At 33.5% G+C, this 20,190-nt stretch overlaps 1 protein-coding gene across 1 annotated transcript; it reads right to left on the bottom strand.

The window, feature by feature from the left end:
• Positions 1–5,424: 5,424 nt before the first annotated feature.
• LOC139489063 (DCN1-like protein 3) lies at positions 5,425–16,829 on the bottom strand. Its single transcript, XM_071275175.1, has 2 exons — positions 16,654–16,829; positions 5,425–12,627 (listed from the first exon to the last, which is right to left on the bottom strand). Exon 2 carries the CDS (start codon positions 12,593–12,595, stop codon positions 11,717–11,719), a length of 879 nt encoding a protein of 292 aa, XP_071131276.1. The 5' UTR covers positions 12,596–12,627; positions 16,654–16,829; the 3' UTR covers positions 5,425–11,716.
• Positions 16,830–20,190: the final 3,361 nt, after the last annotated feature.

The following is a 20,190-nucleotide window of genomic DNA, read 5'->3' as shown; positions in this document are numbered from 1 at the left end:
ATTACAGTCATTCCTTAAATAAACTGGTGCATGTAGCAGTTGCTCGCCGTGCTTAACCAATTTAATCAGAAGCAGTACCAAAATTCTAAACAGAGAAAACCCTTTGTTATTGCTTGCTGGTGTTCAATGTTATATTAAGCGCTTTTGGTCACATCATGATGAACAGTTTAATTGTATAATGAAGCAAGTGAACAGAGACAGAACTGCCAAAATTAGGCAGACAAACTTGCAGTCCTTCTTAGTTGTGGACATCTGTCATACTATAGACAGAAAAACTGGCAATCCTTCTGAGTTATCGAATGGCCAGGCATAAAACAGGAAAACTGGTAATCCTTTTCAATTATCGCCAAGTACCAAACATAAGGCATAAAAAAACTGGCAATCCTTCTCAATTATCGCCTAAGTGCATAAACAGGATAAACGGCATTCCTTCTCAAATATCGCCAAGTGCCTAGGTTTAAAAAAATGACAATCTTCAATTATCGCCAAAGTGCCATGCATTAGGTAGAAAAAACTGAAATCCTTCTAAATTATTACAAAGTGCCATGCATAAGGCAGAAAAACTGCCAATTCTTCTCAATTATCGATAAGTACCATGCATTAGGCAAGAAAACTTGCAATCCTTCTCAATTATCACCAAGTGCCATGCATTAGGCATAATTACTGGCAATCCTTCTCAATTATCGCCAAGTACCATGCATTAGGCATAAATACTGGCAATCCTCAATTATCGCCAAGTGCCATGCATTATGGTGTTGATATTTCACAACGTGTTCGCTATGCCCTTGTCTGTTGTGACGTTTTTAATTTTAACGAACGCAACCTATGTATTACTGGTAAATTATTAAACCAGGGATATCGTTACCATAAATTACTTATTAAAAGCCAACTAAATATTACTAGTATGCTATATATATCTACAATCTGTCGAAACCTGTAACTTGGCATTGCACAAGGTCATATTTTTCTCTGGCTGTTTATGACGTCTTTACACTAAATTCATTGGATGTTGGATGTGTACGGATTGATAGTTTAGTCTTAGATGCATAATTTTTTTTATTAGTTGTTAATGGCTTTCAACTAGCTGTCAGATAACTGCGAGTACTCTCAGATCTGTTCACTGTGTCTTTTTGTGTCGGGATGTACATAAGTACCCGGCCACGTCCACTTATATTTTTTGTCCATCTGATGAGTTAAGCCTTTTCAACTGATTTTTATAGTTCGTTCTTATCTTCTACTGTTATATCACTGTCCCATGTTAGGGGGAGGGTTGGGATCCCGCTAACATGTTTAACCCCGCCACATTATTTATGTAAGTGCCTGTCCCATGTCAGGAGATTGTAATTCAGTGGTTGTCGTTTGTTTATGTGTTACATAATTGTTCTTCGTTCATTTTTTTAAATAAATTAGGCCGTTAGTTTTCTCGTTTGAATTGTTTTATATTGTCTTATCGGGACCTTTTATAGCTGACTATGCGGTATGGGCTTTGCTCATTGTTGAAGGCCGTACGGTGACCTATAGATGTTAATATCTGTGTCATTTTGGTCTTTTGTGGATAGTTGTCTCATTGGTAATCATACCACATCTTCTTTTTTATATTAAGCATACAAAGCCTCATACATAGAAATCCTCAATTATCGCCAATGGCCATGCATTAAGCAGGAAACTGGCAATCCTTCTCAATTATCACCAAGTGCCATGCATTAGGCATAAAAACTGGCAATCCTTCTCAATTTTCGCCAAGTGCCATGCATTAGGCATAAAAACTTGCAATCCGTCCAATTATTGCCAAGTGCCATGCATTAGGCAGACACACTGGCAATCATTCTCAGTTATCGGAAATGACCATGCATGAGGCAGGAAAACTGGAATTCTTCTCAATTATCACCAAGTGCCATGCATAAGCCAGAAAAAAAACTGGCAATCCTTCTTAATTGTTGCTAATGACCATGTATAAACAGGATAAACGGCAGTCCTTCTCAAATATCGCCAAGTGCTAAATGCATCAGGCAGGAAAACTGGCAATCGTTCTCAATTTTCGCCAAGTGCCATGCATTAGACATAAAAACTTGCAATCCGTCCAATTATCGCCAAGTGCCATGCATTAGGCAGACAAACTGGCAATCCTCAATTATCGCCAAGTGCCATGCATAAGGCAAAAAAACTGGCAATCCTCAATTATTGCCAATGGCCCTGCATAAACAGGATAAACGGCAGTCTTTTCAAATATCGCCAAGTGCCATATGCATTAAGCAGGAAAACTGGCAGACCTTCTCAATTATCGAATAGTGCCATATAATTATAAGCCATAAAAACTGTCAATCCTTCTCATTTATCGCAAAATGCCACGCATTAGGCATAAAAACTTGCAATCCGTCTCAATTTTCGCCAAGTGCCATGCATTAGGCAGAAAAAAAATTGGTAATCCTTCTCAATTGTCGCCAATGACCATGTATAAACAGGATAAACGGCAGTCTTCTCAATTATTACAAAGTACCAATCATAAGGCAGAAAAATTGCTAATTCTTTTTAATTATCGATAAGTGCCATGCACTAGGCAAGAAAACTGGCAATCCTTCTCAATTATCACCAAGTGCCATGCATAAGGCATAAATATTGTCAATCCTCAGTTATCGCAAAGTGCAATGCACTAGGCATACAAACTAGAAATACTCAATTATCGCAAATGACCATGCATCAAGCAGGAAAACTGGTAATCCTTCTCAATTATCACCAAGTGCCTTGCATTAGGCATAAAAACTTGCAATCCTTCTCAATTTTCGCCAAGTGCCATGCATTAGACATAAAAACTTGCAATCCGTCCAATTATCGCCAAGTGCCATGCATTAGGCAGACAAACTGGCAATCATTCTCAATTATCGCAAATGGCCATACATTAGGTAAGAAAACTGGAATTCTTCTCAATTATCACAAAGTGCCATGCATGAGCCAAAAAAAAACTGGCAACCCTTCTCAATTATCGCCAAATGCCATGCAATAAGCAGAAAAACTGGCAATCCTTCTCAAATATCTATAAGTGCCATATATAAGCCATAAAAACTGGCAATCCTTCTCAATTATCGCAAATGGCCATGCATAAACGGCAGTCTTCTCAAATATCGCCAAGTGCCATATGCTTTAGGCAGGAAAATGGCAATCCTTCTAAATTATCGCAAAGTGCCCTATATATGCCATAAAAACTGGCAATCCTTCTGAATTTTCGCCAAGTGCCATACCTTAGGCAGAAAAAAATTGTCAGATCTTCTCAATTGTCGCCAATGGCCATGCATCAACAGGATAAACGGCAGTCTTCTCAAATATCGCAAAGCACCATGCATAAGGCCAAACAACTGGCAATCCTTCTCAATTATCGCAAATGGCCATGCATAAACAGGATAAACGGCAGTCCTTCTCAAATATCGCCAAGTGCCATTGGCAATCCTTCTCAATAATCGCCAATTGTGCTATCCAATATACAGAAAAACTGGCAATCCTTCTCAATTATCAACAAGTTCAATGCATTAAGAATGAAAATTGGCAATCCCTCTCGATAATCGTCAAGTGGCATGCACCTTCTGCTGTTGTCTGCTCTAATGTCGGGTTGTTGTCTCTTTGGCACATTCCCCATTTCCATTCTCAATTTTATTAGGCAGAAAAATTGGCAATCCTTCTCAATTATTAACAAGTTCCATGCATTAGGGATGAAAATTGGCAATCCCTCTCGATAATCGCCAAGTGGCATGCATTAGGCAGAAAAACTGACAATCCTCAATTATCGCCAAGTGCCATACATTAGGCAGGCAAACTAGAAATCCTCAATTATCGCCAAGTGCCATGCATTATGCACAAAAACTGGCAACCCTTCTTAATTATCAAGTGCCATGCATTAGGGAGGAAAACTGGCAATCCTTCTCATTAATCGTCAAATGCCATGCATTAGGCATAACAACTGACAATCCTTCTCAATCATCGCTAAGTGCCATACATTAGGCAGAAAAACTGGCAATCCTTCTAAATTATTGCCAGGTGTCAGGCATTAGGCAGAAAAACTGGCAATCCTTCTGAATTATCGTCAAGTACCATGCATTGGGCAGAAAAATTGACAAAGTTATGTTCTTCTCATATATATTATGATGGTATGATACTAAACCCCTAACGGGAAGGATTGTGCCTGATGTTCATAATCTTTCAGTCAGTTTAATTGAAATCTGGAGCTGGCATGTCAGTTAACTGCTAGTAGTCTGTTGTTATTTATGTATTATTGTCATTTTGTTTATTTTCTTTGGTTACATCTTCTGACATCAGACTCGGACTTCTCTTGGACTGAATTTTAATGTGCGTATTGTTATGCGTTTACTTTTCTACATTCGCTAGAGGTATAGGGGGAGGGTTGAGATTTCACAAACATGTTTAACCCCGCCACATTTTTGCGCCTGTCCCAAGTCAGGAGCCTCTGCCCTTTGTTTGTCTTGTATTATTTTAATTTTAGTTTCTTGTGTACAATTTGGAAATTAGTATGGCGTTCATTATCACTGAACTAGTATATATTTGTTTAGGGGCCAGCTGAAGGACGCCTCCGGGTGCGGGAATTTCTCGCTACATTGAAGACCTGTTGGTGACCTTCTGCTGTTGTTTTTTTCTATGGTCGGGTTGTTGTCTCTTTGGCACATTCCCCATATCCATTCTCAATTTTAATCCTTCTCAATTATCACCCAGTGCCATGCATTAGGCAGGAAAACTGGCAATCCTTCTCAATTTTCACCAAGTTTTATACACAACTTGCCTCACAGGTGGTTTAAATACAGAACAACAAACTTGACAGTCTAGACATCATTGTAGATAAACTTCCTAGAGCTTTAAAATATTGTTATGGTTTAGGTAAGTGACAATATTGTGATGGTTTAGGTAAGTGACAATATTGTGATAGTTTAGGTAAGTGACAATATTGTGATGGTTTAGGTAAGTGACAATATTTTCAACATAAAATTAGGCCTTTTCTCTTTGTTTACATTCGTCTTTTTGGAAACTTTTATAGCTGACTATGCATTATGAGCTTTGCTTAGTGTTGAAGGACTAACGGTGACCTATCGTTGTTAATTTTTGTGTTATTTGGTCTCTTGTGGAGAGATGTCTCATTGGCAATCATAACACATCTTCTTATATCTATGGAATGATTGACATAATTAATTATGGGTGTTTAATGTTACTATTTGTACTATTAACTATATCAATGCGGAGATAGAAAAAAGTAGATACAAACACATTTCCTGATAGAAGGTACATTTGTACCAGGTGTAGTTTAAATTTGACAAAATTAATATTATCATGACTGTATTAATCAAATATAAAACTAACTCATTAGGAATGAGTGTTTCTGACATTAACATTTCTGTTATTAACTCTTTACAAATAAGTAAAACAAAATTGAGGTTTAGAAATGTTTTATTTGAAAACTGATCTACTACGTACTGATACCACATGTGTCAATGTTAAAAGCACACTCACCTTTAAAAAAATACTTTCTGTATTTTGCCCATTTTATAGAGTTAAAAACAATACACAACTTTTTACTTCATAAACAAAACAAAAACATCTAACACTGACAAAAATCTAAATGTTTCACATGTTTAAATGCAAATAAACAATTAACAAATATACTTTGCTCTTTTAAGACCAAAAATCAATTGCACATTATTAGTAGCATGTATAGCATGAAGATTGACATATGTTTAGGAGTAATGTTAATTGCAACTTACTTTATTATGCAAAGTTTCATACTGAACAAAAATGTGTACTATAGACTAACAGTTAAAAGCCTTTTAAAAATAATAATAGAGTTGTCTTTCTTGCATTTCTTAAAAGATTTTTTTTTTAATTTTTGTAAATTTGATGTCAGGATAGAGTTTACAGAAAAGAGAATAGGGATTTCAAAAAGAATAGATAAAGTGAGATAAAAAAAAAAAGAATAAAAGGATGCTGAATTACAGGAAAATAGAGAAAAGGGGGCAAACAAATTTTAAAATGAGAAAAATGGCTGGAAAAAATTCATGAATACAGATATCATATGAAGACATCCCCATACACACTATTTTATATTAGTTTTTTTCCAGCAATATACTGGTCTTAAAGAAAAGCAGAATGATGTTGTTACATATTAAAGAAATCACAATAACAAATTTAGAGTGTTGTTCTAAAAAATAATTATTATCTCCCCTTAGTAACTCAATAATGAGAATACAATGACTTATTCTGTGTATATATCAACATGCTTAGTACAACAATCTTTCTGAAAAATTGGTGTTGGGTTATTTTTAATAACCAGAGTGAAGAAAAGCACTATATGTATGCCCAAAAGAGAACGAAGTCACATAAAATTAGAAAGTCATTGGTACACAAACAAATCCAGAAATATGAACATTTAAGTGTGAGGAACAATTCATTACACAAATTTTGAGTCTCGAATTGACTGACCTGTATTTTACGCTGAATTTGAGTTGACCTTTTGACTTCAGCGGGACTTCAATATTAGTCATGTTTTCTCACGTCATACTACAGGGAACTGTTTCATTGTTACATCAATTGACCTTTTGACTTCAGCGGGACTTCAATATTAGTCATGTTTTCTTACGTCATACTACAGGGAACAGTTTCATTGTTACATCAATTGACCTTTTGACTTCAGCGGGACTTCAATATTAGTCATGTTTTCTTACGTCATACTACAGGGAACGGTTTCATTGTTACATCAATTGACCTTTTGACTTCAGCGGGACTTCAATATTAGTCATGTTTTCTCACGTCATACTACAGGGAACAGTTTCATTGTTACATCAATTGACCTTTTGACTTCAGCGGGACTTCAATATTAGTCATGTTTTCTTACGTCATACTACAGGGAACAGTTTCATTGTTACATCAATTGACCTTTTGACTTCAGCGGGACTTCAATATTAGTCATGTTTTCTTACGTCATACTACAGGGAACGGTTTCATTGTTACATCAATTGACCTTTTGACTTCAGCGGGACTTCAATATTAGTCATGTTTTCTCACGTCATACTACAGGGAACAGTTTCATTGTTACATCAATTGACCTTTTGACTTCAGCGGGACTTCAATATTAGTCATGTTTTCTTACGTCATACTACAGGGAACGGTTTCATTGTTACATCAATGAAAGACAACCCCAAAATTGGTGTATTTTATATGATTGCCACCAGTTTGTTAGGTTATTTGTATCATAATAAATAGTAAATAATGTATTATATACTGTAAATTCATAAATTATTGCATTTTTTATAGATTGAAACGAATACTAATTTTATTATTGTGATCTTAGGAAAAGCTGCATACAGATACATGTATTTATATTAGAATGTGAGTTATTTTATTGCAATTCTGAAGTAGTTGCATTATTCACATTAATACAAATCTTGCAATAATTTCTGAACTTACAGTGAAAAATAGGAATCAATTTGGTTGAGAAGTAGGTTGTCTCCCTTTGAAAATGTTTCACAATTCAATGCCAAATTAGGGTTTTGACCTGGATTAAATTTATGGTTCATTATGCGTGTAGAAACATGTATTTACAGATTCTTGTCTGGTTATGTTTTAATAATAGTAATACAACACTTCCTTCATGTAGGTGCAATTGTACATCTAGATCACCATGGCAACAGATTTTACATGTATGCAGTGAATCACAGTGAATGACTTTTTTTCAGACTCAAATGAAATATCACAAATCGCTTGCATGAAATAATATATGAAAAAAGCATAGTCATATATATGTAACATGATTAATTTAAGTCACTTTTTTGTAATATACAATCAACAACACATGATCAATGAACAGGGCTGCGTTCAATATCGTAGCAGCTACGTAGTGCTACGTAGATTTTGACTATTGAACGTGTAGCTATAGACTAGTTGTTACATAGATATTGATAGCAGCTACGTAGTGCTACCTAGATTTTGACTATTGAACGTGTAGCTATAGACTAGTTGTTACATAGATATTGATAGCAGCTACGTAGCTGCTAAGATATTGAACTCAACCCTGGATAACAATGAAATATGAAAAGATTTATGTTAAGAACATATTCAATATCCTTTCACAAATGAGGCAGCATTTTCAAAATAAGGTTAAAAATCTGACAGCACTTAATATTCATTCAAAAGGGAGCAACCATTTAACCTTATGGGGGTTAAGGTTTTAGTTGAAGTTAAAAAAAATTTCATAGATATCAGTTAAGTTATTTTTTTTTCAATTTTAACACTATATAAGGTATGGGGAAAATACGGATTCAGAATATTTCATTTTTGTCATATACATGTAATTGACCAGAATATTTTTTACATCGAATTGGTGATAAAAAAAGAAAAAAGAAAAAAAAACACATTAACACTGGCTATAACCATTGATAACAGCTCAGAAGATAAACAAATCAAAGTAGTGCAGTCTAAGTTTGTTTGAGAGATACGTACATGTTGATAATGCATGTGACCTAACAATTCAATGAATTCAAATGTAAACAAATAAACCATCATGTATAACATGACAAATAGACAACAAAACAGTAAATAACATTATACACTTGTATGTTAATTGTAAACAAATTAAAATTTACATAAAACATGTAAAATCACATTTTTAAATTAAGGGACAAGTAAAATAAATTTCTAGAATCCCATTTAATTTCTTCACCACTCACCAGTAACAATGATAAAATATAAACCTTCATACATGTCATATATGTGATTTTTTTTATGAAATTAAAAAAAAATTATTTATCATAGCTTCAGTCATGACAGAGACACTTTATTTTTCTTTAGCTACATGTACATGTAGCTCAATTTTGACTTGGCCAACCATTTGATTGTTACCATGTATTTATTTGGCTCATTAAAATAAAATTAAAAATATAACTTTTCAAAAAATAAAAGAAATTCTGTAGTTAGATTTCAGACTGGTTTTGGACTGAATATTAATCACCAGTGAAATTTTATCTTCAAAGCCTAGTTTGTCACAATGCCAGCTTCCTACTGTTAATAGTCCATTCCAGGTTATGGCTTTTTGAAAGGATTTTTACGAAAGTCCTAAATAATAAAACACTTCCCACTTTAAGTCAACTCTTAAGTTAAATTTAACACCAACCCAAGTACATGTACAGGTAGGTATTTTTCAATGCAGCCTGCAGTGGCGGATCCATGGGGAGGGTTCCAGGGGTTGGAACCCCCCTTTTTTGTGGACGATTAATGCATTTGAATGGGGACATATAGTTGGAACCACCCTTCATCTTGGGTGGGGAGCTCCCTCTTTTTAAAGTGGCTGGATCTGCGCCTGAGCTGTATCCCTTTCTACAACTTGTCTACCCTGCAGGGATCTTAAATCAAATGATGACATTTCAATGGTTTGTTTAAATGCATGTTTGCAAATGTTGAGAAAAAATTAAATGTGTAGAGAAAAAGTAGTTGTGTAATATATATATATATATCTACAATGGAATTATGACAAGACAATGTAGACTGACAAATGACATGTATGTTTACAATGTATACGTAAATGTCTTAATGACACATGCACACATAATGTATTTAAAATACATTTAACAATTAGATTTACATTTGTATGACAAAACATATATAACAAAAATCATTTCACTATCAAAGATCTCTTATAATCAGTTCTTTAAATTTTAAAATACATGTAGATCCAAAAAAATATACTTCCAGTACAACGTATCTGAATTTTTTAAGTTCTGATCGATACATACATGTACATTAAAATCATTAACTGGTAACACAGATATACAATGTATGTATGTCCTTAAAATAACCATGTAAACCTAAGCACAAACTTTAACAATTGTGGACAACAATGGTCTATGACACCTGCCTTTTTGATTCACAGTCAATTGTAGCTATAGAATGAAATAAAAACATAAGGCCACAATTAAAAATATTTTGGCTCGCCCAAACCCTACCCAAGGTTAACATGGTTAAGACTGTGGGTAGGTAGGTAGGCATTTTTAAATTATTTTTTTTAAAGATATTGAAGTATCGGACATTAATTAGTCTTCATGCATTTCTGATTTAAAAAAAACTTCTTCAAATCAGGACAATTAAAGAATTTGAGTAGGCAGCTTTTTTCTGGGTAGGTAGGGTTTGGGAAAACAAACCTATTCTTTTTTATGGCCTAAACTGTAGAGCTCTGTTGTGGTATACGTATTTAACATGTTATTCCCTATCAGTTTTACTCCTTGGAAATTCATAACTTACATGTAATTATAAAGATCTGTTTTTTAAATAAAATTTACCATGAAATAGGCAAATTGAACTGAATCCAACATGCCTATAAAAGTGCTTCACACAACTATATAGGTGGTACATTTTTAAAAGGAAATACAAGGTTAAAGAAAGATAACTCTAGAATAACTGTTGAACATTTTCATGAGCAAGGAGCTCTTGCACATTAACATGATTAATGAGACCAGTAAGGTTATGTTGTTTTATTATTTTGAATTAAAAACTGATTCAATACACACTTCAGCTCATTGACCATGTTATTCAATTGATTTCATGTTAAACAATGTACACATATATACATTTTGTATTATATATATAAGGTTTTTGGTTTAAAAAGGTATGACCAACAACCAAATCATCAAACTTCAATCATAACAGACAACAATCTTACATTTATCACTTTCTGATCTCTGACTAGAATACACACACATTAAAGGTTTTCTAAGAAAACGGTAATGCAAATTTCTGAGAAACATACATTGTAACTAAGTACCCTATGCATTGCTAAAACAGTTCTTAACTAAAAATGACAATATTACAATAATATATAGAATAGATAAGAAGTATATGTCCATGTGGTAACCCTTTTTGTAAGGTACATGTACCACTAAACATGCTAAAGGCATACATTCTTCAAAAGGGGAAAATGTCCTTCATAACATGAAATATACTTAATGTATTTTAGAAAAGAGAGTATCTTTTACAAAATTTTGCCTTTGAGACCACAAAAACACACCTACTACATGTACAAAAACGTTGTACATTTGTACATGGAGGGGGACCAGCCCCCCCCCCCCCTTTATATTTAAACAGTTGTGGTGTCTTAGTGCATTTGACTACATCCCCTTCCTTTTAGGTAAAAGTATTTAGTGATTAAGAGCCCCTCTCCCTTTTTTAAAAGACTTACAATGTGTACATGTACCATTCCTTTACTACATGTACTTAACATGCTTAAGTTACCTTTTACCAGTATTCTTCTAGATTCTTAACATTTTTCAAAAAAACAAATTTCTAACAAAGTAACAATGCATCTGAATTCCTCAATATTTGTTTCTCAGTAAATTGCAAAAGGCCAAGAACAATATATATACATGTACATATATCTGTTAACAATGGTTAAGGGTGACTTCAGGTAAACCTACATTTAGATCTTAATAGTTTAACCTTTTCATGCTTTTATATGATTTTGTTTTTTGGAGATCTGGAGTCACAAAAAAAATCTACAAATAAGATTGATCATACATGTTAAATCAACTCCTGATGGTGAAACTTTCTACATTTAATAATAACATGATAAAGATTGTTATTATATTAAACAAATCATTAAAAAGTTTTTGTGACTCTGAACAGATATATATATATATATATATATATAATCTATTTATTTCTTTTGACCTAAACAATGGCACTAAAACGATTTCACATTTTGATTCTCTTTGTCATTCTGATACTCTACAAAATCATCAAATAAAGAAGGCCAAGCCTCTGTATCATCGTAAGTACTTAAATCATCTCCAACTTGTTCTACAAAGTTAAGGAACATATCCCACGTGTCACGGGGAATCCCCCTTATACTAGGGTGTTCTTCTAAAAACTCTATCCATTGTTCTATAACGGGTGGTTGGCTCTGAGAAAAGATCAGTTTCCAAAGGCCCATGGCCATATCACTTGGAAGTGTTCTTTGTCCCGTTTCAATGTCCAGACCAAATTTATAAGTCCATTTGTAAAACTCTTTGAAGCTTTGTTTGTTTTTCACATCATTTAAGAGATCTGTAAATTTTGACTGAATTCCTTTAATTGAATCTGCTTTCAATGCTTTACACCCCGTGACAAATTCTTCTTTTGTAAATTTGCACATTGTTTCTGCGTTAAATTTCCATGCTAAAACTAAAACAATAAATTCATCTGGATTTACTTGTAGATCTGAGCAAAACTTTTCGATTCCTTCAGCTAAAATTGCTTCTTCCCCCGAATCTCGGTATTGTTCAAACATCGCCAAAATTTTACTCTCTGACACATCACGTGAAATGAATGACAGTCTCTTTCCCTCCCCATTGCTATGTTTTTTAATGGGTGGCAGTTTTGGGTATGGCGTGAACATTTTTTTGTCTGAAGCGATGGCTGATTTTCCAGTTGACATGGATGTAAAACCTGGGTCACCCGTGCCTCTTTCAAGATCTTTTGAAATTATATGCTGGGGTGGTCTGTAATCTGGCCTTTGTGTACTAGTAAATCTGGTCTCTGTTGATGACCCTGGTGGTTCACAACATGATTGACACTTGCCCATTGGAAAAGATATCTCCAAAACAACCTAAATACCTACAAGGAAAAAAAGAAAGATATCAAATAAAGTTAAGTAGCAACACTGTTATCATTGTTATAATCACTTTACATGTACATGATGTAGCTCTGGTACAATTTCTCATTCACCTCAAATTTAATTTTAATTTTGAATCATAATATACTATTCCCAGGTTTTATTTAATAATGAAATATTTGGCTGACCACAGCCTGATACAACCGCAGAGGTTGAACCCTGGACAATTGGGACAAATTTAGACACAATATTTCATGAATTTGGATTGTGATCAACATGATCAAATTTTGGACATAATTTAGGTTTCTGACACAAGTATAAATGTGGTCAAATTTTAACCAGATGCTCTGCAGGGCACAGCTTTATACGACTGCAGAGGTCAAACTCTGAACGGTGGGGGGCTAGTATGGACACAACATTCAAGCTGTATACAGCTCTGAATTTGGATTGTGATTAAATAGTTGACACAGCATATACATGTAGGTTTCTGACACAGAATAGTGTGGTCTAATGAACTTAAACTTTTTTTGCTTTTGAGCAATTCACTATGCTGTTGAATATTAATCCTCTAAAAAAAAATATTTGAAGAAATTTTATTTTAATTTCTGAAATCTGAAATGAGAAAAATTGAACCCCCCCAATTTTTTTTCACCTCCCCTTTCCCTTATTCAAAAAATGATCTCAATGCAGATTTCTAATGGAGTTTGCAACAATAACTACTCATTTAAAGTCATAAGAAACCTCAAATTAAAAAAAAATAATGCATATATATATGTTTTTAATAACTCAATGGATAGTTTTCATAATAAAACTTATGAACATATACTTTTTTCTGAAGAAAATTCTTTAATTTGTTCATATTTAGAAGAAGTTTACTTCATTTTAATTGCTTCCTTCCAGGAAGCAATTCATCAACATTTTTTCTGTATGCAAAGTGACCTCCGTGTGACCCATCTCGTAAAAATCGGGTGATCGCAATACGCATGGATGTCCTTAAAATAAACTACATGTATTATCTGATTGTACATTTTAAACACATGCTCAATATCCATTTTTTTTGTTTTTGTTGACAAACAGGTGACAAACTTCGGCTTCAAAACAAGAACTTTAATTACCTGCCATATTTTCACAACAACACTGACCGATTGAAAAAAAATTTGATGATTATACAAAATTTATGCGAAAAAAATGATAAAATCGTGACAAACTTCGGCTTCAAAACAAGAACTTTAATTACCTGCCATATTTTCACAACAACATTGACTGATTGAAAAAAAATTTGATGATTGTATGAAATTTATGCAAAAAAAATGATAAAATCGTGCACAGAAGACTAAGTTTATGATGTTTGTATGGATTGGTTCAAGAATTGGAATAACATTATTTTTCACCAGTCACTCATTTATTATGACTTTAAATACATCATAAATATCAAAATATAAAAATGTCAATTAGTCACGGTTAAAATTAATATTAATTAATAGTATTAGTAACTTCTAAAAAAATAAATGAAGAATGTGTTCAAAGGGACACAGATGATGCCCCCGCTAGCATATAACGTTATAAAGGGACATAACTCAAGAACTGTAAAGTGAAGCTGCCAAAAATTGAACTTAAACTGGGTTTAGAGGTAATAAGCATTATATATACAGATTTCATTAAATTAAGTGGAGACAAACTTAAGTTGAGAGAACAGAAACTAAAAATTCTTCAATTTTTCCATTTTTAAAGGGGCATAACCCTAAAATGGTATAATCAAAGTGCTTGTAATCACTGAATGGTAAAGATTGCTTCAATTTATCAGTTGGTAGTTAAGTGAATATTGCATTGTATATTGTATTGATTTAAGTTGATTCAACCTCTATTCTGGACAAAGAAAGATAACTCCAATTTTCAAAGAAGATTTCATAAAGCATTGGTTTTAGCGCATAGGTGATTTAACAACCATTCTGGACAAAGAACGATAACTCCAATTTATTGTCTTGAAACTACAAAAATGCTTGTTTTTGGTCCCTTGTTGGCCCTTTATTCCTAAACTGCCCCATAACTCACAAAATATATATATCCTAACCTTCACTTATGATATAAATATGTCATAAATATTGTGGTACAATTTCAAAACAATTGAAATACTTATACACAACTTTTTGTACTGACACTAGATAAATGCTTGTTTTAGGCCCCTAATTCCTAAACGTTAGGGACCATAACCCCAAAAATCAATCCCAAGCTTCCTTTTGTGGTTATAAACATTGTGTTAAAATAAGTTATTTTCCGGAAACCATCCCTCTTCGGACAACGCTGACGACGATGACAACGTGATACCAATATACAACCACAAAAATGTTTGCTGTCGTATAAAAATCTATAGGATAATACTTTGCAATTGAAGATTTTTTCACAGAACTTTTCAAAAATTTGAAATTTAAAAAATTCTGAAAAACAAAAATATGAACCCCTTTGAGAAACTGGAACCCCCAAAACTTTTTGAACCCCCTCCTTCTTGGAGCAATTACCCCCAAACTCAATCCCAGCCTTCCCTATGTGGTATGGAACTTTGTAGTAAAAATTTAGAGAGTTCCATACACTTAAATACAAGTTATTGTCTGGAAACTAGAAAAGTGTTTGTTTTTGGCCCTTAACCCAGAAATCAATCCCAACCTTCCTTTTGTGGTATTGAAGCTTGTTGTACAATTTCATGGACATACACTGTAGCATTATACAAAAAATATGTGCAGTCGTATAAGAAAAACGACTAATTTGGGGAACTATCTGACTTGTAAGTGGGACTTCATCATGTTCATAGTTTGGTACAGACATGACAGGGGACTATCATGACTATCCGACACATTTATGTTTGGTACAGGACAGGGGTCCATCTGACTAGACTAGTGAGATATCAATGTTTGGTACAGCCAGGACAGGGGACTATCGGACTAATTATAAGACTTCAAAGTTTGATACAGATCTAGACATGAACAGGGAACTATCTGACTAGTGAAACATCAATGTTTGGTACAGACATGACAGGGGACTATTCAAATAGTGGGACTGCAAAGTTTGATACAGGCATGACAGGGGACCATCTGACTCTTGGGACTTCATAGTTTGGTCAAATATGACAGGGGATTATCTGTCTAGTGCATGTAGTGGGACATCCATGTTTGGTACAGACATGACAGGGATCTATCTGACTAGTGGGACTCCAAAGGTTGAGACAGGCTTCACATTGTATTCAGTGGGGGACTCATTGGAGGGGGAGGGGATCTGATCCTGGATCCTGCTTACAGTTTTGTCAGAATTCTAACCTGCTTTTCGTTGCCATAATAGTGCATATAATTTTCTGTGTACCACCCGGCTTTGTTTCCAGATTTCACGCTTATTTATTAGACTTTCACGAATCATTCTTAAAAAATCAGCCAATCCTGTGTCACACTAAGAACCCTACGAGACCCACTTCAGTAAATTACATGTGAAACAAAATAGGTGATCTATTTTTCTAACATGTCTCATTTAGAATGTTTAGGAATAAATTTCTCTGTTTTCTAAGTTTATTTATTTATCCCTCCCCTTTTTTTTTTATTAAGATACAGGTCCAATAAAAGACCAACATCATCACCAATGAGTAGTCCAAATAATTATGACGTCTTGAAAGGCTATTATAATTTTTTTTTTTGACGCCTTACATCGATGTAAGGCGTCAAAGAAAAAAATTATAATAGCCTTTCAAGACGTCATAATTATTTGGACTACACCAATGAGATGTTCTTTGTCTTAAATTCTTAATTTCTTTGTCTATGTCTATGGGTACGTACCCAACCTTTATTTCGATCCGTTTTCTTAAATAACACAGAGGTTGGAAGGATTAAAGAAGTTTTAATGTCATTAATTATTTATATAGTTAGAAAGCGTGATTATGACAACTTAATAGAAACTGTGAGATCGATAACATGCAAAGCGAATAGGTCGATAAAACAAAAACAAGGTAATGCATTTGTGCTTCAGAATTGTATAATTTGGTGAATCACCGAAATTTCTGGCAGTTTGTCGTCTTGAAAGACATCACTTGGGTATTTTCTTTATCCCTGCATACAACAAATATATATATCCGTGTTCCTTTTGCCAGAATCTGTCGATTTCATGCTGATTGTCAGAGAGAAAGAATAACAAATGGTGGACTTCCTGTCGATGTGCGATGTACGTCATTAGAATATGTGCATATCTCCTTAGTTTTTACCGCGGGGAAATTTAATTTTTGTGACAGATAGATATTACAAATTAGAATCAAGTAGGCTAGTTCAAATCGGAATTGCTATCTACTATAACTTAATAAAACTAATTTAAAAGTTCAGATGAAATTGAAAAAGTATTAATGAACCAGAGACATTACGTTTTCAACAGTCGCCTTTTGTTTTGCATAAAAATACTCACGGTTTGTATGTATACATGTAAAACACGGGGGTAACTTCGATATTTTTTTGGTAGGGGTGTACCATTTTTGCCTCAAAAAACCTACCCATTTTAATATAACATTCACTGAAATTCAGTACCTATAGTTATATAAATATTTAAGAAAGAATGACCTATACTTATATACAATATTCAAAATATGACCCATGCTTATATATAAGCACTAACTCATCATCACTCATAATTCATAAATATACCAGCTACCCTTAAGTTTTTATATATGAATTGACATCGTTAGGTGCACATATATGTTATCGTTATATATATGATATGTAGATGACACTGATACCCCAAATGATCCTAAATCAATATACAGTTATCAAACGTAAATGCATTTTAATATAGGATGTCATTAAGAAGGTGGGTCATTTTTATATAAAATCTTGCAAAATTATATGACCCATATTTTTGGCACATCCCCGTATACCCAATAATAGGAAGTTACCCCCCCCCCCCCCCCCCCCCGTGATGTAAAATCAGTTACTTAGTACAATATTAATCTCCACTGATGCCCTTTGAACAATTCAAAATATGCAATAATATAATATACATTTACATACAGTATTTTTATGCAAAACAAAAGGCGAAAAACATACGGAATAGGTTCATGAACATATGTTGTTAATGTCAGATGTACAAGATACCTTTATGGACTTTTATATATTAGGTAAATTTCATTTGATAATTACATTTTTAGTTTAGAAACAAGAAATTACAAAAACTTTTTTTTTTTAACTGTTCTATCGTTTCTATCTTTTTTATTTAAACAGGAATACTATTCCAAACAGAGGCGGATTTAGAGGGGGGGCCCAGGGGGCCTGGGCCCTCCCTTTTTGGGAAAAAAATTTGGTTGCTTATATAGGGCATCACTGAAGTGTGACTGGAGCGGGCCCCCTCTTAGGTCAGTCAGTGGGCCCCCACTTATGAAAATTTCTGGATCCGCCACTGCCAAAGAACGTTAACTGTACCGGAATATTGAAATGTTTCTTCATATAAAATTTGTTCTCGGACGTGGTATGAAAAGACATTTATTGTCCGATGAACCCAAAGAATATCTTGCCTTAACATTTTGGTTATTTTCGTTGTTTGTGATCGGCGCATTTTCGCTATCGTGATCCGTTTTTCAACAGATATTTTTTTTTATATGAGACAATATCTGAAAAAGTCTATAATTTCCATGTCCCGCCTTTCACCAGCAATTATTTTTTTATTCAGGCATCTTTTTGGAAAATTTTAAGTTTCAGTACTGATTAACTCGAGTAAATAATGCACCAACTGCAACCAATTAAACATTCTTTTTAATATTTCATCTAATAAAATATTATAATATAAATGGTCAACCCCCCTCCCCCCAAAAAAAATCATGTTGTCCCCTGTTATTTTCTGAAAATTGAATCATTCAAAGAATATCTTAATTTAAAAGTAAGCAGCTTTCCAATTTTCACAAATCTGATAGATTATATAATATACTTCTCCATTACTGGTCTTATTTTGTTATAACTAAAGCATGTAAGAAAATTTTGCATTTTTAAGGGTCTTTTGAATGTTGTCCCCAGGGGTACTTTCCCTCCTGTTACCGCTGGGGGTTTTCCACCTGTGGACACGTTTGAAAGACCAAAAATTTATTTCTTGTAATGTAATGTGAAGAGCATCATTTCCTGAATGTATGAATCCATTTGTTTAGGTGAATAGCAGCCAGTTTAAAAAAACTGAACTCCCCAAAGATAAGAATTGGAGAAAAATAATTTTGTTGTTCTCTCCTGTTACAGCCTTTTTGTGTACCTTCTGAGAATATTTCATTGTCAGCACTATAACAGTACATGTGTTTTATACTAGTATCTTATCAAATTGATATGTAGATGAAAGTAAACTTCTACACAATTCGAGTAAATGAACAAAAAGGACTGCGTAATTCCTTTCTGTTACATTCTGTCATGTTACCTAATAAAAAGAAACAGCATAACCATAATCAGTAACAGGAAGGATGTTCAAGACAATATCACTGATGAATCAAAATATTAATCTACTATATGTCAACCATTTCATTTAATATAAGTTATCATCACCATATTAAATAAATTTCATAGTAATATACAATATATTGAATGAAAAAAAATAGTTTTTTTGCTTTTGATAACAGCAGAGAACATTGTGCAATTCTATAGTATAGTAGATAGTAACAGAAAGGAATTTATTTTAGAATTTTTCATTACCTAGGCAGATTTTTCATCTGTCAAATACAGTTTCAAAGGATAAATGCTATTGTTTGCTGTTATCTTCCAATGGTGTCCAATCTGAAATAATGTATTTTTCTTTTTTGAGAAAAAAATCCTTTCTGTCCTGTTACCGTTGTCCTGTTACTCAAAATTCTTTCATGTTACCGACATCTCTGACTATATTTTAGTATATTTCTTAATCTTTTGTATTACAAATGTTAAAATCAATAATTGGCATTTACTAAACTATTACAGGATATACTAGTAAACCACAAATAGTGTCTTAAAATTATTCCTTATTCTCATTAGAAACTTTTTAAAATTGATTCATTTTGGAAACAGGAAAGAACTGGAATTATTTTGTACCATTTTTGAAATTGCAATTGTTACCACATTTAACAATTGTTTGAATTACAGACAACAGTTCCTAGATCCCCAATGTGTGCTCTTCGGTTTATGCTATTATAATACCGGGTCTAAAGACTTTTTTTTTGATTTTTTCTTATTGCCAAAAATTAGACTTTTTCAGATATTATCTCGTATATATTTTCGTGATCCGTGATCATGGAAATTTAGTTTCTGTGAATCGTGATTGACAAAAACATCAACTCGTGAATCGTGATATGAGACCCCCCCCCCCCCAAATCAGGCCCCTCGTTTATGTCTCTGATATAATATAGATCATAAAATAATAGTATTGTATCACAGTATGTTAAAACTAATTCAAATCCAATAGTTCTAAATTAGCACAATCATTGCTTTTACAAGTCTGATCTCCACTCCAGTTTGCAACTTGCGCGCACATCTTCTCTAGGTCAAAAAATGAAACGTTTTTACAAAATGTCTTTAAGTACATGTTTAACTGTATATAAAAATTGC

The sequence above is a fragment of the Mytilus edulis genome, chromosome 9 (genome assembly GCF_963676685.1).
Source record: "Mytilus edulis chromosome 9, xbMytEdul2.2, whole genome shotgun sequence".
Taxonomy (NCBI): domain Eukaryota; kingdom Metazoa; phylum Mollusca; class Bivalvia; order Mytilida; family Mytilidae; genus Mytilus; species Mytilus edulis.
The sequence above is the reverse complement of the archived record's forward strand: the minus strand, read 5'-3'. Positions and strand labels throughout refer to the sequence as shown.